At 32.4% G+C, this 16,613-nt stretch overlaps 1 protein-coding gene across 1 annotated transcript in view; it reads left to right on the top strand.

The window, feature by feature from the left end:
* The window catches only part of LOC145241518 (phytanoyl-CoA dioxygenase domain-containing protein 1 homolog), a 30,482-nt gene extending 15,352 nt beyond the window's left edge, over positions 1 to 15,130 (top strand). Inside the window, exons 5-10 of the mRNA XM_080104562.1 lie at positions 2,215 to 2,356; positions 4,843 to 4,937; positions 5,730 to 5,835; positions 8,036 to 8,120; positions 9,276 to 9,474; positions 13,884 to 15,130. Of these exons, the coding sequence (XP_079960688.1) occupies positions 2,215 to 2,356; positions 4,843 to 4,937; positions 5,730 to 5,835; positions 8,036 to 8,120; positions 9,276 to 9,474; positions 13,884 to 13,991 (735 nt within the window). The 3' untranslated portion in view covers positions 13,992 to 15,130. The remainder of the gene's footprint in view (positions 1 to 2,214; positions 2,357 to 4,842; positions 4,938 to 5,729; positions 5,836 to 8,035; positions 8,121 to 9,275; positions 9,475 to 13,883) is intronic.
* Positions 15,131 to 16,613: the final 1,483 nt, after the last annotated feature.

Raw genomic sequence — 16,613 nt, 5'->3', positions numbered from 1 at the left:
GATGTTTGGTTCATCTGTTATTTTAACAACTCGAATTTTCTTGTGTTTTCCTTCTGTCGGAGTTATAATAGGGGGTCGCCTTTCATTGCGTCCCATTGCGTTAAAAATAACGATCGTTCGCTATTTATAGCTATCTCTAGAGAAGGTTTGGGAATGAACGGTTTAGAATGTTTTTTGTTCCATGTTTTGAAAATCTCCAGAGACGCTAAGAAAAACGTTTTACATTCAAATTCTTGAGTGATACTTTTTATATTATTTTATATAATCTTTTATTGTTATTTCCTTTTAATTAAGTAATTTATTATTTTTATTATTATTATATAATATGTTAAGTATTTTTATTGTTATAATTAATAATAATATTATTAAATAATTTTATTATAATTTATTTTTATTATATATTATTATTTGGATAATTAATATTATCTTTTGTGTAATAAATCATAATTTTTTCATATCGTAAGAGGAAAATATATCATCCCATGACAGCAAAGGTGGAAACAAAGAAAGTGTGAAAAAAACCTGACATGTTTACCCGCTCAGTCGACAAGAGAGAGCAACAGAAAAACGTTTAAATTTATTTAAGGATTAAATAACGAGGTCAAATATCATGTCATAGAAATCGCACAGTTAACTTTTACTGTGAGGTAGTTTTTTGGGGTTTGTTTACACAAATTGACAGATGCGTGGATTTAATAAGGTCAAATAGAAATCCCACATTTAACTCAGTGTTTTTGGTTTTCGTTCCCCAACTTTGGTTTTTTGTTTCCCCCAGATGTTGGGGAGGTGGAACCAGCTCCCTATAAAAAGGAGAGTGTCCAATTGAATAGCATTTGTCTGATATAATGAGTGTTGCCAGCACGAGGACTGGGGACAACTGCCTACACTTTAGATTTAGTTTCGCTTTTATATGAAAAGCCCAACACACACGAGGCTAGCTGAAATAGCAAGAATTTTGTAAAAGTCGATGTAAATAAATCTAGAAGCGATGCGCATTCGCAAATCTAGGGGGTTAGGGTTAGAGGGTATATAAACAGTTCTAAGACATAGTAATCCCCCCGAGAACCCCGGCGAAAAAGCCTTTCTTGGACATACAAAAATGTGCATGCCACATTTGGTTTTTATATATATAGACTAGCAATGATACCTGGCAGTGCCCAGGTGTAAAAGAAAAAAAAAAATTGGTAGAAAGGTAGGTTCGAACACAAAGCCTTGAAACGAATAGCCTGACAACTGACCACGACGCTGCGTGGGCAGAGAAGTTAAGAAGGGTGAAATTAAACGTTTAAAAAAGCAGGTGATTAAACGAACGTGAATGTGTGGTTTTCTAGGTCAAGAATACTACCACCTATGCAAATTCATTGCCAGAGCCATCTAGCTTTAGAAACTTCAAACAGTCAATCTGTAAAGAGGAAATAATTCGGTTCTTGTCTATAACAGGGCCAAAAAAAACTTTTATATAAGAAACATTTGGAAAAAATCTTTATAATGTACATACTTGTCACTGCATGAAGATGTTATATTCCAAAGATACGTAAATCGATCAAGTAATTTTTTTTTATTTAAGAAAATCTAATATTATCAAACGTTTTATTGAAGCTTCACTACACGCCATCTTGTTTGAGAGATAACGGCACTAACGACCCCTGGCAGAAATATGGTGGAAGTATTTTTTTTTCTTAATAAATTAACTTATTTAATAAATAAATAAATTGACTTCTTTTAATAAAGAGAATGTGGAAAACACTAGTTTTTTTTTTATTTGTTCGTCTGAAAACAGACTTTAATTCCAAAAATGTTTCATTATGTTAATTTATTATTTTTTATTTGTATTATAAAAAAGTGTTTCCGACATTTAAGAAAAAAAAAAACTAAAAATAGTCGATGATCTGCCCTTGTTGACCCATACTTCCACCATATTTTCACCAGGGGTCGTTAGTGCCGTTATCTCTCAAACAAGATGGCATGTAGCGAAGCTTCAATAAAACGTTTGATAATATTAGATTTTCTTAAATAAAAAAAAACTACTTTTGATCGATTTACGTGATTTTTGGAATATAACATCTTCATGCAGTGACAAGTACGTACATTATAAAGATTTTTTCCAAATGTTTCTTATAAAATTTTTTTTTTCCCTGTTATTGACAAGAACCGATAATTCAATTAAAAACATATACATTTTATTTGTTATTCATTTTATATTTTTTCCTTCAGAGTTTCCAAAATATATGGTCCGATGAGAAAATGTTGAATGTAGCTGAGCAGATATTAGGTCCAGATGTGGCCGGACATCCAGTGTGGAATTTGCGACCTAAAATACCAAAGAATGACATTGTGATTGTCCCATGGCACCAAGGTAAGGATTATGAATTCTAAAAGGTTTTTTTTTGGGGGGGGGGTGTTTGTTTGAAATAACAAAAATCGAAAAATTGAATTTCAATTAAAAACAATGTTATCTACAAAATTGGCATGTCGAAATTAGTAACATATTACTACATTATTACATAAAACTTTCACGATCCAGTGATCTGCCATTATTATTGTGAAATCCTCTGATCTCCCCTGCTGTTTATTATTCAAGTAAAACTTGCAATTTTTTCAAAAGTAATTTTTATTAATAATTAATTTTCTACTTTATTATTTTTCATAATTTTTGGCTATGTTAATAATTTCGTCATGACAATTAAGTATATAACATTGCTTTTAGTCGAAATTCAATTTCAGAAATAATGCATTTTAAGTAAAAACACCAGCACTTACATGTCATGTCAAAATGAGTAAAAATTCCCAAAGTTATGAAAAATGATTTGGTGGAAGATCCGAAAAAAAAAAAAAAAATTCATTATTTCTAACTTGAAATAGCAGCAGTTAACAAAACAGGGGAAATAAGTCAGTGTGTCATATGCAATAGACTAAACTGCATTATTCAATAAATCTTTTTTTTTTCCTTGTGAAATTTTTTTTTTTACTTAATCAGTTTTTGCAATTTTGAAAATTTTTAATAATTTCAACATGACACGTAATCACATAATAGTATTTTTTTAAACTTAAGTTTAACAATTTCAAAATTAACACATAATGATACAGCCATGCTATAAAGGGCACAACAATTGATACATAAATATTGCTTCATTCAAGCAAGAATTTTACATTGTGATTGTCTCATGGCATCAAGATTAGGATTATAAATTCTAAAGTTTTTTTATCCAATTTAATAAAATATTTTACTTTGATTTTTGGTTTACTTGAAGAAAATTCTTTCATTTAATAACTTAAACAATTTATAATATCAAATTAATACACATAGTAGTAGAAGCTATGATGCTGGTTTAGAGGGAAAAGATGATAAAATACCAAGGTCTTATGTGTGACATGAAAAAAACTGGAATCTTGGGATCATTCCAGTAATTATAGGAGCAATCGGACTCATGAAAAGAATTTCAACAACTACCTATGTAAATATACCTGGTGAACCGTGCAAGAGTGATACAAAGAATTGTACTTACAGGAACGGTTAGAATCTTAAAAAGATCTCTCAGTTAGAATGTATGAGGATATCTGGCACCCAATAGGATGCCTCATCCCCAGCTAGAACAAAATATGAAATTGTTTTTAAAAATATATAAAGGGCAATAATAGTTTATATGTAAATATTACTTGATTTAAGCAAAAATTTTAAGTTCTTGTCCATAATTCTTCCTATATTAAAAAACAAAAATAAAGAAAAATTTGTATGACTCTAAGAAAAGCTCATCGAGCTGAAAATTTGGATTAAAATAAAGAAATATTTTATTTATTTAAAAAAAAAAAGTTTGACATTGTGTTATCTGGTTTCTTAATGAATTTAAAATTTTCTCATTATACTGATATTACTACTGCGGTCAAATTATTTCAATCTTTGTACACACGTACCAGCATGTCTGACTACAACTATCGGACATTGAAAAACAGTTTCTTCAAGATCGAACGAAATCTGTGATCTTAGGTTACACTCTAAGATCTTGACAATGAAAAAAAAATTGCCCATATCACCCTGAGGAAGGATTATGGAGCTGAAAATTGGTGTTAAGAAAAAATAAATATTTTAGTTTATTTGAAAAAAAAATCCTACATCTTGTTATCTAATTTCTTATGGATTTTCAAGGAATCAGTTTATTTGTTGACTGGCACAATTCTCAGATGCCTCAATTCATAACTGAAAATTGCTTTATTTGGTACAGTTTTTATTTTTACTCGTCAGTCTTGGTAGACATATTGTACTAGAACACCATTTCAGTAGGTAAGATATCTTCTCTCACCAATGGTTTTTACCAACTAGGGTTCTTCAGAAAATGATCATCACAGTGTGCACACACTTCTCAAGAGTTTATTAAGCATGAGTGCACAGCGGAATGATGTATAGAAAGGAAATCTGGTTTATGAAAGTCAAAGATATGTGTTGCATAGAGAGAAATAATATGGGGATGATATGATGGTGGTATAGTATGAGTCTTACCTCAAAGGAAGATTAAATCTGGGCAGCACAGGGAAATATGTGCAAAACTGGAGACTTTGTTGGTTTGGTCACATGGAAAGAATGGATGAGAATGCATTTGAGTTAGTAGATGTAGAACAGTTAATGAAGCCGGATTATTCAGTAGCGGAAGGCGAAGGGAGACATGATAAGGATGGATTTGATAAAACGATAAATAAAGACTTACTTAAAAATAAGTTAGTCTAGAAGTCAATTTCGAGAAGTAGTACTAGCATGTAAAACATACATTAAATTGATGACGATGATGACAATGACGATTGTTTTTGTTTTTTTTTTGTTTTTTTTTTGTTTTTTTATTTGTTTTTCAGATGCTGCTTATTTCGACACTGAATCATACGATCACATGATATTCACTGCATGGATTCCATTTTTGGACACTGATGCTAAAAATGGTGGCATGCAGGTAAATCCATTTTAAATTCATGATAAAATCATAAAGCTTATGAATATCTTATACTAGTATAAATGTTATGTTTTTCCAATACTTTTTTGAATGAATTATACAAAAGTGCATTTTCACCTATATGCGAGTTGGGAATAATTTTTCCTTTGACCAATTTGGTACCCTCAAATGGGGAGTGGCATATGTATAATTTTTAAAATATGATTATCCACTGACACGTATTTCATTGTCTATGACTCATCAGAGTGGCTGAATACTAGTATAATGTATTACTCCACCCAGAAGTGGGATTTGGAGTTTTCTGCAAATAACAGAGTTGCTAACATGTTCTGACACCTTCATATGTCATATTCAGCAAAGCATGGCCTGCTCACTATGCAGAAGTCATTACTTGGATTCTGAGAGATTAGCATTTGCTGGCATGCAACATTGCATTGTGGACGCAACTACTGAACACCACACCATGATTATATAAGGATATGCCCTTATTGGTTAGGAGTGGAAGAAACTCACAAGACTTACCCCAAGCAACTTTGTACTGATGGATTATGCATGCTTCACGTGTTTGCCTCCTGCACGTTAGTATGAATAAAATTTTGTCATCACTTAAGTGTTTCTCACTTACATTATTTTTAGTTTATTTTACTTGGCTAATTTTTTATTTTAATTGAAATCTAAATTTTTAAATGTGTAATTAATGAATCCTGGTCATGCCAGGTAGGTGCAGCCACTTCATTATAAAAATTTCCTGCTTTTTTTTTTATTTTTATTTTTTTTATTTTGTGAAAATAGATGGCTCGATATGGTCATCGAACAGGTAGAGTTGGTCGACACACCTGCAGTCCTGGAGACACTTGGTATGTTCTACTTGATGAAGAAGAGATGAAAAATAATCTGGGTAAAAAATGTTTTATAACGTTTACAAACTTGGAGGAAAGCAACCTGGCCACTTGAGGGTTGTGAATATGTGTTGTACAAAGAGAAATGTTATGAAAATGATAGAATGGGTGTGTAATGTGAGTATAAAAGACAGGAGACTTCTTTGGTTTGGTTATATTGAAAGTATACATGAGAGTTGCTTGGATTAGTAAATGATGAAATGTAGGAAAGCTATGAGTCTTAGAAACATTGTCCAAGGAATTTCATACAATGCTGTTCGTAAAACAATGGAAGGTCTACATGTTAATTTAAAGACTTGGAGGGATGTTATGGAAAGTAAACGTTTGAGAATAAATGTTGCCGAAACAAAAGTGATGATAAGTGCTTGTAGTGTAGATTTCCTTGCTTAGTTTGTTAAAAGGAGTTGAAAGCAATTCAATTTTTTTAGTACTTGTAAGCAGTGGATACAATAAAATGTGCATCAGATTTACAGGTAAACCAGTTTGTGTGTAAAAAGTGTAATAGAGGGTGGAATGATAAAAATTGTTGCCCTAAAAATAAAAAAAAACACTACAGCTTTATTTTAAAACTTTTATTGAAAAAATCAATTCAGGTAACTTGATTATGTAGTAAAACTAGTATCTATTCAATGTAGCCGCTTTCAGCCTCAATCACTGCCTCAATATGTGTCTGGAATTGGGAGTATGCTTTTTACACAAGCACCAGTGGGAGCTCAGCGAATACTCAACAGATGGTGGCAATCAGGCTGGCTTTGGAGTTGTGAGAGTTCATGTTGGCAATGTTCTTAATGCATGACCAAATGAAGCAATCCAGCAGATTTAGGTCAAGGGAGGAGGAGTGCCAGTGAGAGAACGATACAAAGTTTTGACACTCCTTCTGAAGCCAAGTCTGGGTCTCTTTAGACTTGTGGGCTTTCACCAAGTCTTGCTGCCACACCCAGGATGTGCAAGCGGCCATCTGATTGCACCAGAGGATCATCACAATCTTCAGCACATCCAGGTATATTTTGGTGTTGACTTTCAAGCTGACTTCGAAGATGTGAGGTGGCATGATGTGGCCCTCACTTGAAACTGCACCATAACCAAGAGTCATCTGATGTGTTGAGCTGTACCCTCCAGTGTTGAACCATCCGAATTTGCATTTTGAGGGTGCTGGCAATTGTCCTACTGTCATAAACTGGATCGGTAGAAAGCATGTTGTACAGCGGCACATCTCCGATCTCGCTCGTTGAACATTGTATCACTTTCAGTCATGATAGAAGTCCCTTATTGCTCTTGGGATTTGTACACAACTGGCCAACTAGTAGATAGTCTGCAACAAAAAAAGAAAATTGGTTTTCATCAAAAGGACATGGAATTATGTCGTTTTTTCTAGGGTAACAATTTTATCGTTTCATCCTGTACAATGGAGACTATCATGAGGACTTCGATGTAGAGAAAGTATATCTTTATGGTGTGGCTTTATTATGATAGCATGATTGCAAGAGTTAGAAATGGATGTAGTAAGTTCAGGGAAATTCTGTCATTACTAACTAGCATAGTTACCACTGTTGATCTATCAAACATGCATATGCAATGTAATGGTGAATAAGAATCAAACCTCGCCAGTGAGAGTTGAAGATATGTGTTGCATGGAGAAAAAACATATGAGAATGATACAATGGATGTGTAATGTAAGCTTTAAAAAAAGGAGCTTAAATCTGATGACCTCTGAGAAAGATTAAATAGACAGTATTGAGAGAGTGTTGCAAAACAGGAAACTTTGTTGGTTTGGTCACATTGAAAGTGTAGATAAGAGTGTTTATGTTAGTAGATATAAGGTAATTAAGGTAGCAGGGACAGTTGGCAGGGGAAGATTAAGGAAAACATAAAGAGAAAATGATAAGGGTGGATTCGAGGGAAAGAGAAATAAAGACCTGGCCAGTGATAGGTTAGTTTAGAAGTTAGTTTCTAAAATCCAACTTTTGAGAATTTTTGTTCATTATGTATAGAAATACATAACAATTCCCATAAGTTGCTCGCAAGCAAAATATGGAAATTTTTTTCACTATTGTTGTGGTGAAAATGTATACTTACACTCAAAATTCTATCAACAATAATTTTACAATTAAATTTTTTGATTATTTGCATGTGATTTAATTTTTATCTTTCTTAAAATAACCAATAATTTTTAATTCTATCAAATTAATTCATTCATAGGTGTGGACTTGGAAAAGGATATTGTTACGTGCAAAGTTCCGTATGGGGGAATGTTACTCTTCCAGAATATGATTCCGCATCGAAGGTAAATTTCAGATTTTTTTTATTTTAGTTTTTACAAATAAGTCATTCAAGATAAGGGTTAATGTCAGTTGAATAATGAAAAATATTATGAGAGTATTGAAAATGATGAATTGTATGAATGTGATATTCGACCCCCGTTAAGTGCTAGGAAGTGAAAGAAAAAAGACAAAAGGTGACACAAGAAAAGAAAGTAGGTTTAGCAAGATGAAAGAGAGACAAGGGTAGGGTTTAAATTAGAGTTTGACAAATGACATCAGCAAAAGTATATTGAACAATAGACCTGTGATATTTTTAGATTTGGGGAATGACTATGAGTTAGTGACAATAGAAATGATTGACTGACGACAAAGTTGAACTTAACGCCAGTGTCCGGTATGAGTGTTTTACGACAGTGATGAGTTAGACTTTTTACAACAGTACATTTAAAGACAGTCCAGTTGGCGATGGTCTGGTTGAGTTGGACTTTTTACAGCAGTTCAGGGCTAGAGACAGTTGGAGACAGATCATGGCTTGAGCCAGGTTGGGAAAGTTTTGGGAGATCAAGATGAACTGACAGCAACAGACGAAACCAGTCTCGACAAGATGTAGACATAGGCCTTAGCATGTAGACACCCAGAGTCCAACCAACATATATGTGAAACATTAACGTCTGTGTTTTTCTTGTGTTTTGTTTATTTTTCTACTTGTGAACCCGTGCACTTTCTCAACAGCTGCCAGTGTGAGAAAATGATGATACAGCCATAAAAAGATAAGACAATGGAGAACAAGGTCACAGCACACAGTGTTTGGTGCCAACAACTTATCAGTCGCAACTTGTGGTATTTCAGATGAATAAAATTTGATTATTAGTTCATAAAGAGTGAATAATGAAGAATATTATGAAATGATTGAAAATGCTGAATAGTATGAATAAAATTTGATTATTAGTTCACAAACAGGCATGTTATATGAAGCTTAAAATGACAATTCCTTTGTAAGGCAGAGGTCAGCAGTTCGAATCAGCTTTGCAGCATTTCACTTTTTAAATTAAAATTAATCTTGGATCTGATTTTAAAAATTCCACAAGATAAATTTATATGTTGGTTATGATGTAATATTTTACTTATTTTTATTTCTAGTCAAAGATTTTCTACAGAAAATTTCTATTTTTTTTTAGTCTTTCCAATACTTCAAATAATGTTCGGTGGAGCTGTGACTTACGCTGGCAATCCCCAAATGAGAAATGGGGATTTTACGACCTTCAGGAAGGAATCTTGTTTCGATCATCAAAGCAACCCGACTTGACTCCAGACTGGCAGAAATATTTGTCAGTCGATCGTAAAGTCGAATGGCAGAAGAGATACTGTAAAGAACAGGTAAGTTTGAAGAACCAATCGATCAGCTTTCAGTTTGTTATATGTTACAATCAGTAAGTTTATAAAACATCTTTGAGAATTTTTTTTTTTTGAGGAATTGTCTGATTTATTCCTTGCTTCTTTTGTTCCAGTTCATTTGACTTATTGGTCTAGTGCTCTCCATCAATTTGCTGTTTTGATACCTCAATGTAATACAGCCTCCTATTCCAGTAGCTTCTTTTCAAAAACTGCAGGCTTGTGGAATTCTTTTCCTACTGACTGCTTTCCTCCTACCTATAGCCTTAGTCGTTTCAAGACTAAGATCAATAGGCATCTTCTATTTTTCATTTTTGTTAGCTCCTTACATCAAGTGGCTTTACATCTTGTCTGGAGCTTTTTCATTTGAAAAAAATTCTATTATTAATCGAGATTTGGTATTTGTTTGTCTGAAGGCGAAATTATACTTCTATTTATACATTGTTTTAATCTCAATTCAAGGAGGGTAGTGCTGTAACTGTTCTCTTGTTTCATGAGGTCATCCTCATGCATAATCCCCTCCTTGGTGGGGAAGGGTTGTATATGTTCATTTGTCATACCATCCTTTCAGGTATTACCACATCCTTTCAGAGATGGTACTAATGTAATATCTCTTCTCTCATCACGCGATCATCCTTCAAGGCATTACCTCCTTCTTGTGGATGGAGGAAAATGTAGTATAGGTTCGTTTGTCATGATGCGATCCTCCCAGGCATTACCTCTGGTCAGATACTGTTGCTAGTGTTTATAAAGGATTTTCAATAATTTTTAATAACATTTTTTTTACTATTGAGTCATCACTGATATCAAGACTAAAAACATTTTTTTTGTTGAATAAAGTTGCCACGATGTTCATCAGCCAATCTCTAACCAATCAGTCGAGAACAGATTCTGTGTACTGTGGGTTTTTTTTACTGTAATTCGCCCCAAACAAGGCACATTGTCACTGAGATTCAAAGGGTAACTGTGAATAGGAGTCAGATTAATAAAAATATCCTAAGTGGGGAATTGTGTAGTGAGATGATTATTGACATTACATTTAAATTTTTGCGTGGTGGTACAATGAGGGAAACCGGGAGCAGGGAAAAAATTCCAAAGGCTAGCAGAAAACCTAATTTTAAGTTTACTCGAAACAATAAGTAAAAAGGAATGCTAATTTTTACTAAAAGAATAAGAGTTATTCCCCTTCGAATCAAAGGTTTCACTCAAAATAATTGCCACCTTTTTTTATCCTTTAGTCCTCAAATTTCATGAGTGATGTTTCTGACAAAGGAACAAAAATTGCTGTTGTTTTGATTGTGTAATATGTGGATATATTTAATCCTCTCATAGTATTCATAATCATTTAAAGACAGTCCAGATAGACTGATTTGAATGGATAGACTGATTTTAAATCAGTCAGTATCCATTTCATTATAACTTGAGTAGCTTTTAATACTTGATGAATTTTAATTTATAATTTATATATATACTAGCGGGGGTACCCGACGTTGCCCGGGTGTTTAGAGGTGGGTATGTGGGAGGGGGGACCCTGTTTAAATATTATAAAAAAAAAAAACAATGTTAAAAAAATTGGAAAAACCAAAACAAAACAAAACAGCAAACAAACGTAAAAAAAAAATGAAAAAAAGAAAGAAAATGAACGGCGAAAAGCAGAAAAAAAAAATGGCATAAATGACCCTGTTTCAACCTGCAATCTTAAGATAACTGATGATGCGTGTTTGGAGGTGTGTGTGTAGGGCAGGTAAGCGAAGTAAAAAAACGTTGCTGGGTGTTTGGAGGTGTAAAAGAAGATAAAAAAGTTTAACATGTTACCCCTACGCCAAAGAGACATACAACTGAGAATGGATAAAATTAAATCTTTAAAAGCACTTGCAGGTGGTTTAAATTAACGTCAACGTTTTCTAGGTCAAACATGACATCATTGTCGTAATAGCAGGAGGAGAAAAAAATGAAGGAACAATTTTTTCGCCACCTCTCCTTGTAGAAAAGGGTCCAGTTTAGGGTGAAGGAATTAATGTTTTTTGACCAATTTTTCGATATTTGTCGTCCAAGATGTCGAGCTCCAAAATGATACCAAACTTGTGAAAATCCATCGTCTCTGTCGAAAGTTTTTGCGAGACATACAAACACACACACACACAAACACATTTTCGCTTTTATATATATAGATATTTATACTAGCAGGTAGTGTACCAGCGTTGTATGGTGGAAGTATGCCCCCCACCTCACCTATAAAAAAAAACAAACCGGAAATGTTAGTGGGAGCCACTGCCGGCCCAGTATAATAGTGGGCATTGACACCTATGGTCAAAATGAATGTACCATGGCGAAGTATTAACGTATTTCAAATATATTTATATATTGAAAAGTTTAGCTCCCAAATAATAGAGTATATTTTCTAATGATTTGTGTCGATAAAAAAATATTAAGGAATATTAATAAAGGAAATATGTAGCATAAATACAATTGTTGACAAAAAATATGTTTGTTTTATTTCGTTCAATAAATTACCGTATTTATCTTTCGGCATAATACAAAAATGTGAATCTGTGGGAGCTAACTTCTGTAATTTAGTTGGCATAAAGTAAGTTTGTTTAATTCGTTCAATAAATGTCTGTATTTATCTTTTGGCCAAATAAAAAAAAAAGCGCAACGTCGTTGTCATTGTCGCCATCAGAGATGATAGCATTTGTTTATTTTAAGGTTTTGGGAAAAATCTTAAATTAAAAGTCACAAAGAAAAAAGAAAGTGAAAGAAAATCTGATGCATTACCGATGCTCCATCGTCCAACTGGAAGTTTGCAACATTGAAATTAAGTAAAGTCAATCTAATCGATACGACGATGTCAATCTAATCGATACGATATATCAATCTACCTACACTTTCATATCTTGTATATATATTTACTTAAATTCTACTATATGAATTTACTTCTATTTTTTTTCCTGAAATTGCAGATACCGGCCATCTTCTCCCCTTAAATAATTTTTATTTTTTTATTTTTATTCTTATTTTATTTTATATTATATATTATATTTTATATTTTATTTTTTATTATATTTTATTTTTTTATTTATTTATTTATTCTTTATTTTTTATTTATTTATTATATATTTATTTATTTATTTTTATTTTCCTTTTAGTGTTGTTTAACAACTCTTGCTGACATTTTTTAAGTGATGACCTGTACATTTCAGTTGACCTATATTATTTTGCCCTATATATATTTTCGCGCCTTTAACATTTCCTGTCTGGGTCATTTTGACTTTTGTTTCCCTTTATTTTATATTTTATATTTAACTTTATTTTTTTTTCTCTCCTTTCTCTTCCTTTGATCTTTTTTATTTATAGTTATGTCTCGGAAGTAGAGTGAAAAGCATATCTTATTTTTCTTTTATTAATATTATTTTTTTCCTTGTACACATTTTTGTGAATTATTCCATGGATTTCTGCCTTTGGATTATTATGGACCATCTTCTTCCAATAACGGGATTTCCTTGGATTTTACTTGTACAAATGGAAATTCTTTTAACTTTCTTGAAGTTTTACATTTGGATTTTACCGTCACTGGATTTTTTATCTTCCACCAGACTTTCCATTCATGTGTAATCACCTTTTTCTTTACCATATTCCCTCTGCTTAACTTATTTTGTTTTCAAGTAAGATTTTTGACTTACTTGTTGTTTCATCAAATACTTCTGCATGGAAAATCCGATCCCGCATTTTGCTAATTCCTACCCTCTGATGAGAAGGAGAGTATTTCTTCGAAACTCCGCGGATTAAGGACTATCCATTTATCTAGTGTTTCCTTTTCAGATTAAATATGTTTTTAACTCATTTCAAAGTGTTTTTTTAACATATTTTATTAATTGTTTACTCATATTATAAGCTCTATTTCCTATTTGGTTTTATCGAGCTTTTACATCTGGCTGAGATAATTTCATAAATATTAATTTTTTAATATTTATAATTTACTTTAATTTTACCATCTTGGATCATTTTGGTAAATTCAATTGTAATTTTCTTTATATATATATATATATATATATATATATATATATATATATATATATATATATATATATATATATATATATATATATATATAGTGTAACCTGAATATAAGAGACACCCTGTCTGGTCTATACTGCTTTCTTATATCAAGAGTTCTTACATACAGGTTACCCTGTACATTAACACAGGCTCTAATTTGGGACCAAAGAAAATCTCTCTTATATCCGTTTTTTATATCCGGGTCTCTTATATCCAAATTACACTGTATATTATATAAATAGTGTTTATGCAAAAAAAAGTTGAACATTTGTTTTTAAATGTTTCAAATTTGTTGGTAGATTAAACTATTATTTTGTTGTTTTTTGCTAAATTTTCAGGCAACTGTTGATGACTTTGACACAAGAGTCAGTGGGCCTTGGTTTGCACGTTGGGATATTGTTCATCATAACAGACATACAGAGAGTTTCAAATATGATCGCAAGTAAATGTGATTCAGTCGGTTTTGTAAAAAATCCTATGATAATTGATTGTACAAGGTAACCCTAAAAGAAATGCTACTCATGGAATTGGTAACAAAATTTACAATCTTTACTGCAATGCAATCATATTTGGTACAAATAAAAATGTCAACACATATTTAATCTGGTTCTAGATTTAACTTTTTCATAGGCATAAATAGAAAATAGGTGATATTATTCCCCTACAGTAAAAATAGCTCCACTTCTACATCAGCTTTTAATAATAAAGGTTGATGGTTCATCTATGATATAAAATTAAATCAATTAGATTCTAAAAGTCAGACCCATATAACAATGCATGTGACAAATCACGATTTGAGTCTGACTAGTTCATTTTTATTATCATTGCAAAATGGTTTTTTGCAATAAAAAAATCTTACTTTGCATCTGTTTTTTTTTTTTTCAAAAATACTTATTTTTGTTGGAAAGATTGATAAAATGGAAACATTTTTCAATAACGACCTAAAAAGAAAAATAAGATTATATTATTAATAAAAACAAATTTTATTATTGCTATATCTATTTTAGCTATCAGATAAACAATTATGCTTATTTTAAATAAATATTAGCTTATTTATTTCTTTAAAATTATTTAAATATCAAAAGAGTAAGTAAAAGTTTTTCATTTAACTATTTAAAAAATGTTGTTTTACTCTAAGGATGCACGGAGCAGTGATTGCAAATGGTTAAGTGTTGAGCAAGTACTTTTTCTCAGTTCTCCATAAAACAATTTCAATACATATAAACCATATTTAATTAAAAGATTTTCCTGATGATGAGTTTGTTTATTTTTTCCTTATTATATAGACTCATTAGAATACCCAATGTTGCCACATAAGGATAGAATAAAAACATGGTTAGAGTAGTGGAAAATTACATTAGCAGTTAAAAGGTTAGAGTTTTGACTACGTTGCAAAATATGGCGTCATGAGAGAAAGTAAATGGCAAGCGCAATCGATTCTGCCTTTTGAGTTTACAACATGAAAGTGATCAGATATATCTTTTTGAGATCCACCACTCTATGGGGATTATTAAGAAAATTACAGCTCATCTAGACTTCAATAGATGTAAATTGAAAGAAATAAACTAAACCCCAGAAAAAATAATGGCGTTGTTTGTTGCATTTTATTTTTAAATTCTTTGCATTATTACATTTTTATGAGAAAGAAAAGATAAAAAGAAACTAAGAGACGAAATATCCACTTTTTTCAGGTGGATGCTGCGATAATACCTTGGGGATTGGAAACAATCATTGAAACTTGGCAAATTATGATTATTAAATTTGGACAAAAATTTGTAAACATTGGCCTTGAAAACAACCATGTTGTAGTCAACTGGGAAGCAGCCCTGTGATATTGTATTCCACAGATGGATAGTTTTTTGAAAAACTTTGCTCATGGAAATTCATTCTAGTTTTCGATACACAGAAGAAGAAAGGAAAATTATTTACAGTGGTTGTAGCTAGACGAGCCTTTTGGTGTGAATGGTTGAAAATGAGCAAAATATGATTATTTATGTTGTGTCGTGGAACAACAGTGACAATAAGAACAATCAAGTCGAGGTTCGGTTAAGGAACAGGTGTATTAACAATAATGTACAAAGATAGGAAAGCGTGTATATCTGCTGGGCACTCGGCTACCAGTTTAAGTGCAGCCACATCTCTCTCACCGGTGTTGGAATTACTAGCGCTATTTATAGTGCTAATCGGTGTAAATTCCTCTGTTCAAGGAAGGCCCGTATAACACCCCCTTTGAAAATATCCCGTCTGGGATTAATAACGTTTTTGTTTTGGGTTCACTCTAATCAATTCTGTTGATTTCCATTTTCTGTTTGATCTTCTGTTCTCCGGAGCTGTCTCTGGTATGGGCACCTGAAAAGTATCAAACACTGTGTCCATGATGTCCTCCTCGGGCGATCTGGCCACCTCACTGTTCGAGTATCTTTTCTGAATTTGGTTAGTGTGACGTTTGTGCACAAAGTCTGGTCCCTTAATCATGTAGACCATGTTGCCTATTTGTTTCTCAACAATGCCGGACTCCCAGAAAGTCTTATTACTTTTGTAAATCTTGTAGAAGACTCTTTCGCCAACTTTATACCGTTTTTTTGTTATCAGTTTTTTGAGGTTTGGCCTATCCTGGTTTGGTAACAACTTTTGAAAAATCAATCTAACCTTGCGTCTGAACATAACCTCAGCAGGTGTCTTCGACATTTTGATGTTTGCATTCGAAGTGACTCTGTAGACTTGTAAAAACTGTTGGATTGACTTATCCATTGGTGACCCACTAGCTTTTTTCAGAGCTCTCTTGAATGTGTCAATGAATTTATCTGCTTGTCCATTACTTCTTGGGTGGTATGGCAGGATAGTTATATGCTTGATTAGATGATCCTCACAAAAATGTTTAAATTTGGTAGACATAAATTGCGTTCAATTGTCTGTAACAATGCAGTCTACTACTCCAAACCTAGCAAATAGTTCATATAGGAAGTTGATAGTTACCTTGGATGTGGGATTCTTACATTTTAATACTTCCGGCAATTTAGATAGGCTGTCTACAACAATGAGATAGTAGAACCCATCTAGCAGTCCTG

This window comes from Euprymna scolopes, chromosome 20, assembly GCF_053919585.1.
Source record: "Euprymna scolopes isolate OS-2025 chromosome 20, ASM5391958v1, whole genome shotgun sequence".
NCBI classification, from domain to species: domain Eukaryota; kingdom Metazoa; phylum Mollusca; class Cephalopoda; order Sepiida; family Sepiolidae; genus Euprymna; species Euprymna scolopes.
The sequence above is the reverse complement of the archived record's forward strand: the minus strand, read 5'-3'. Positions and strand labels throughout refer to the sequence as shown.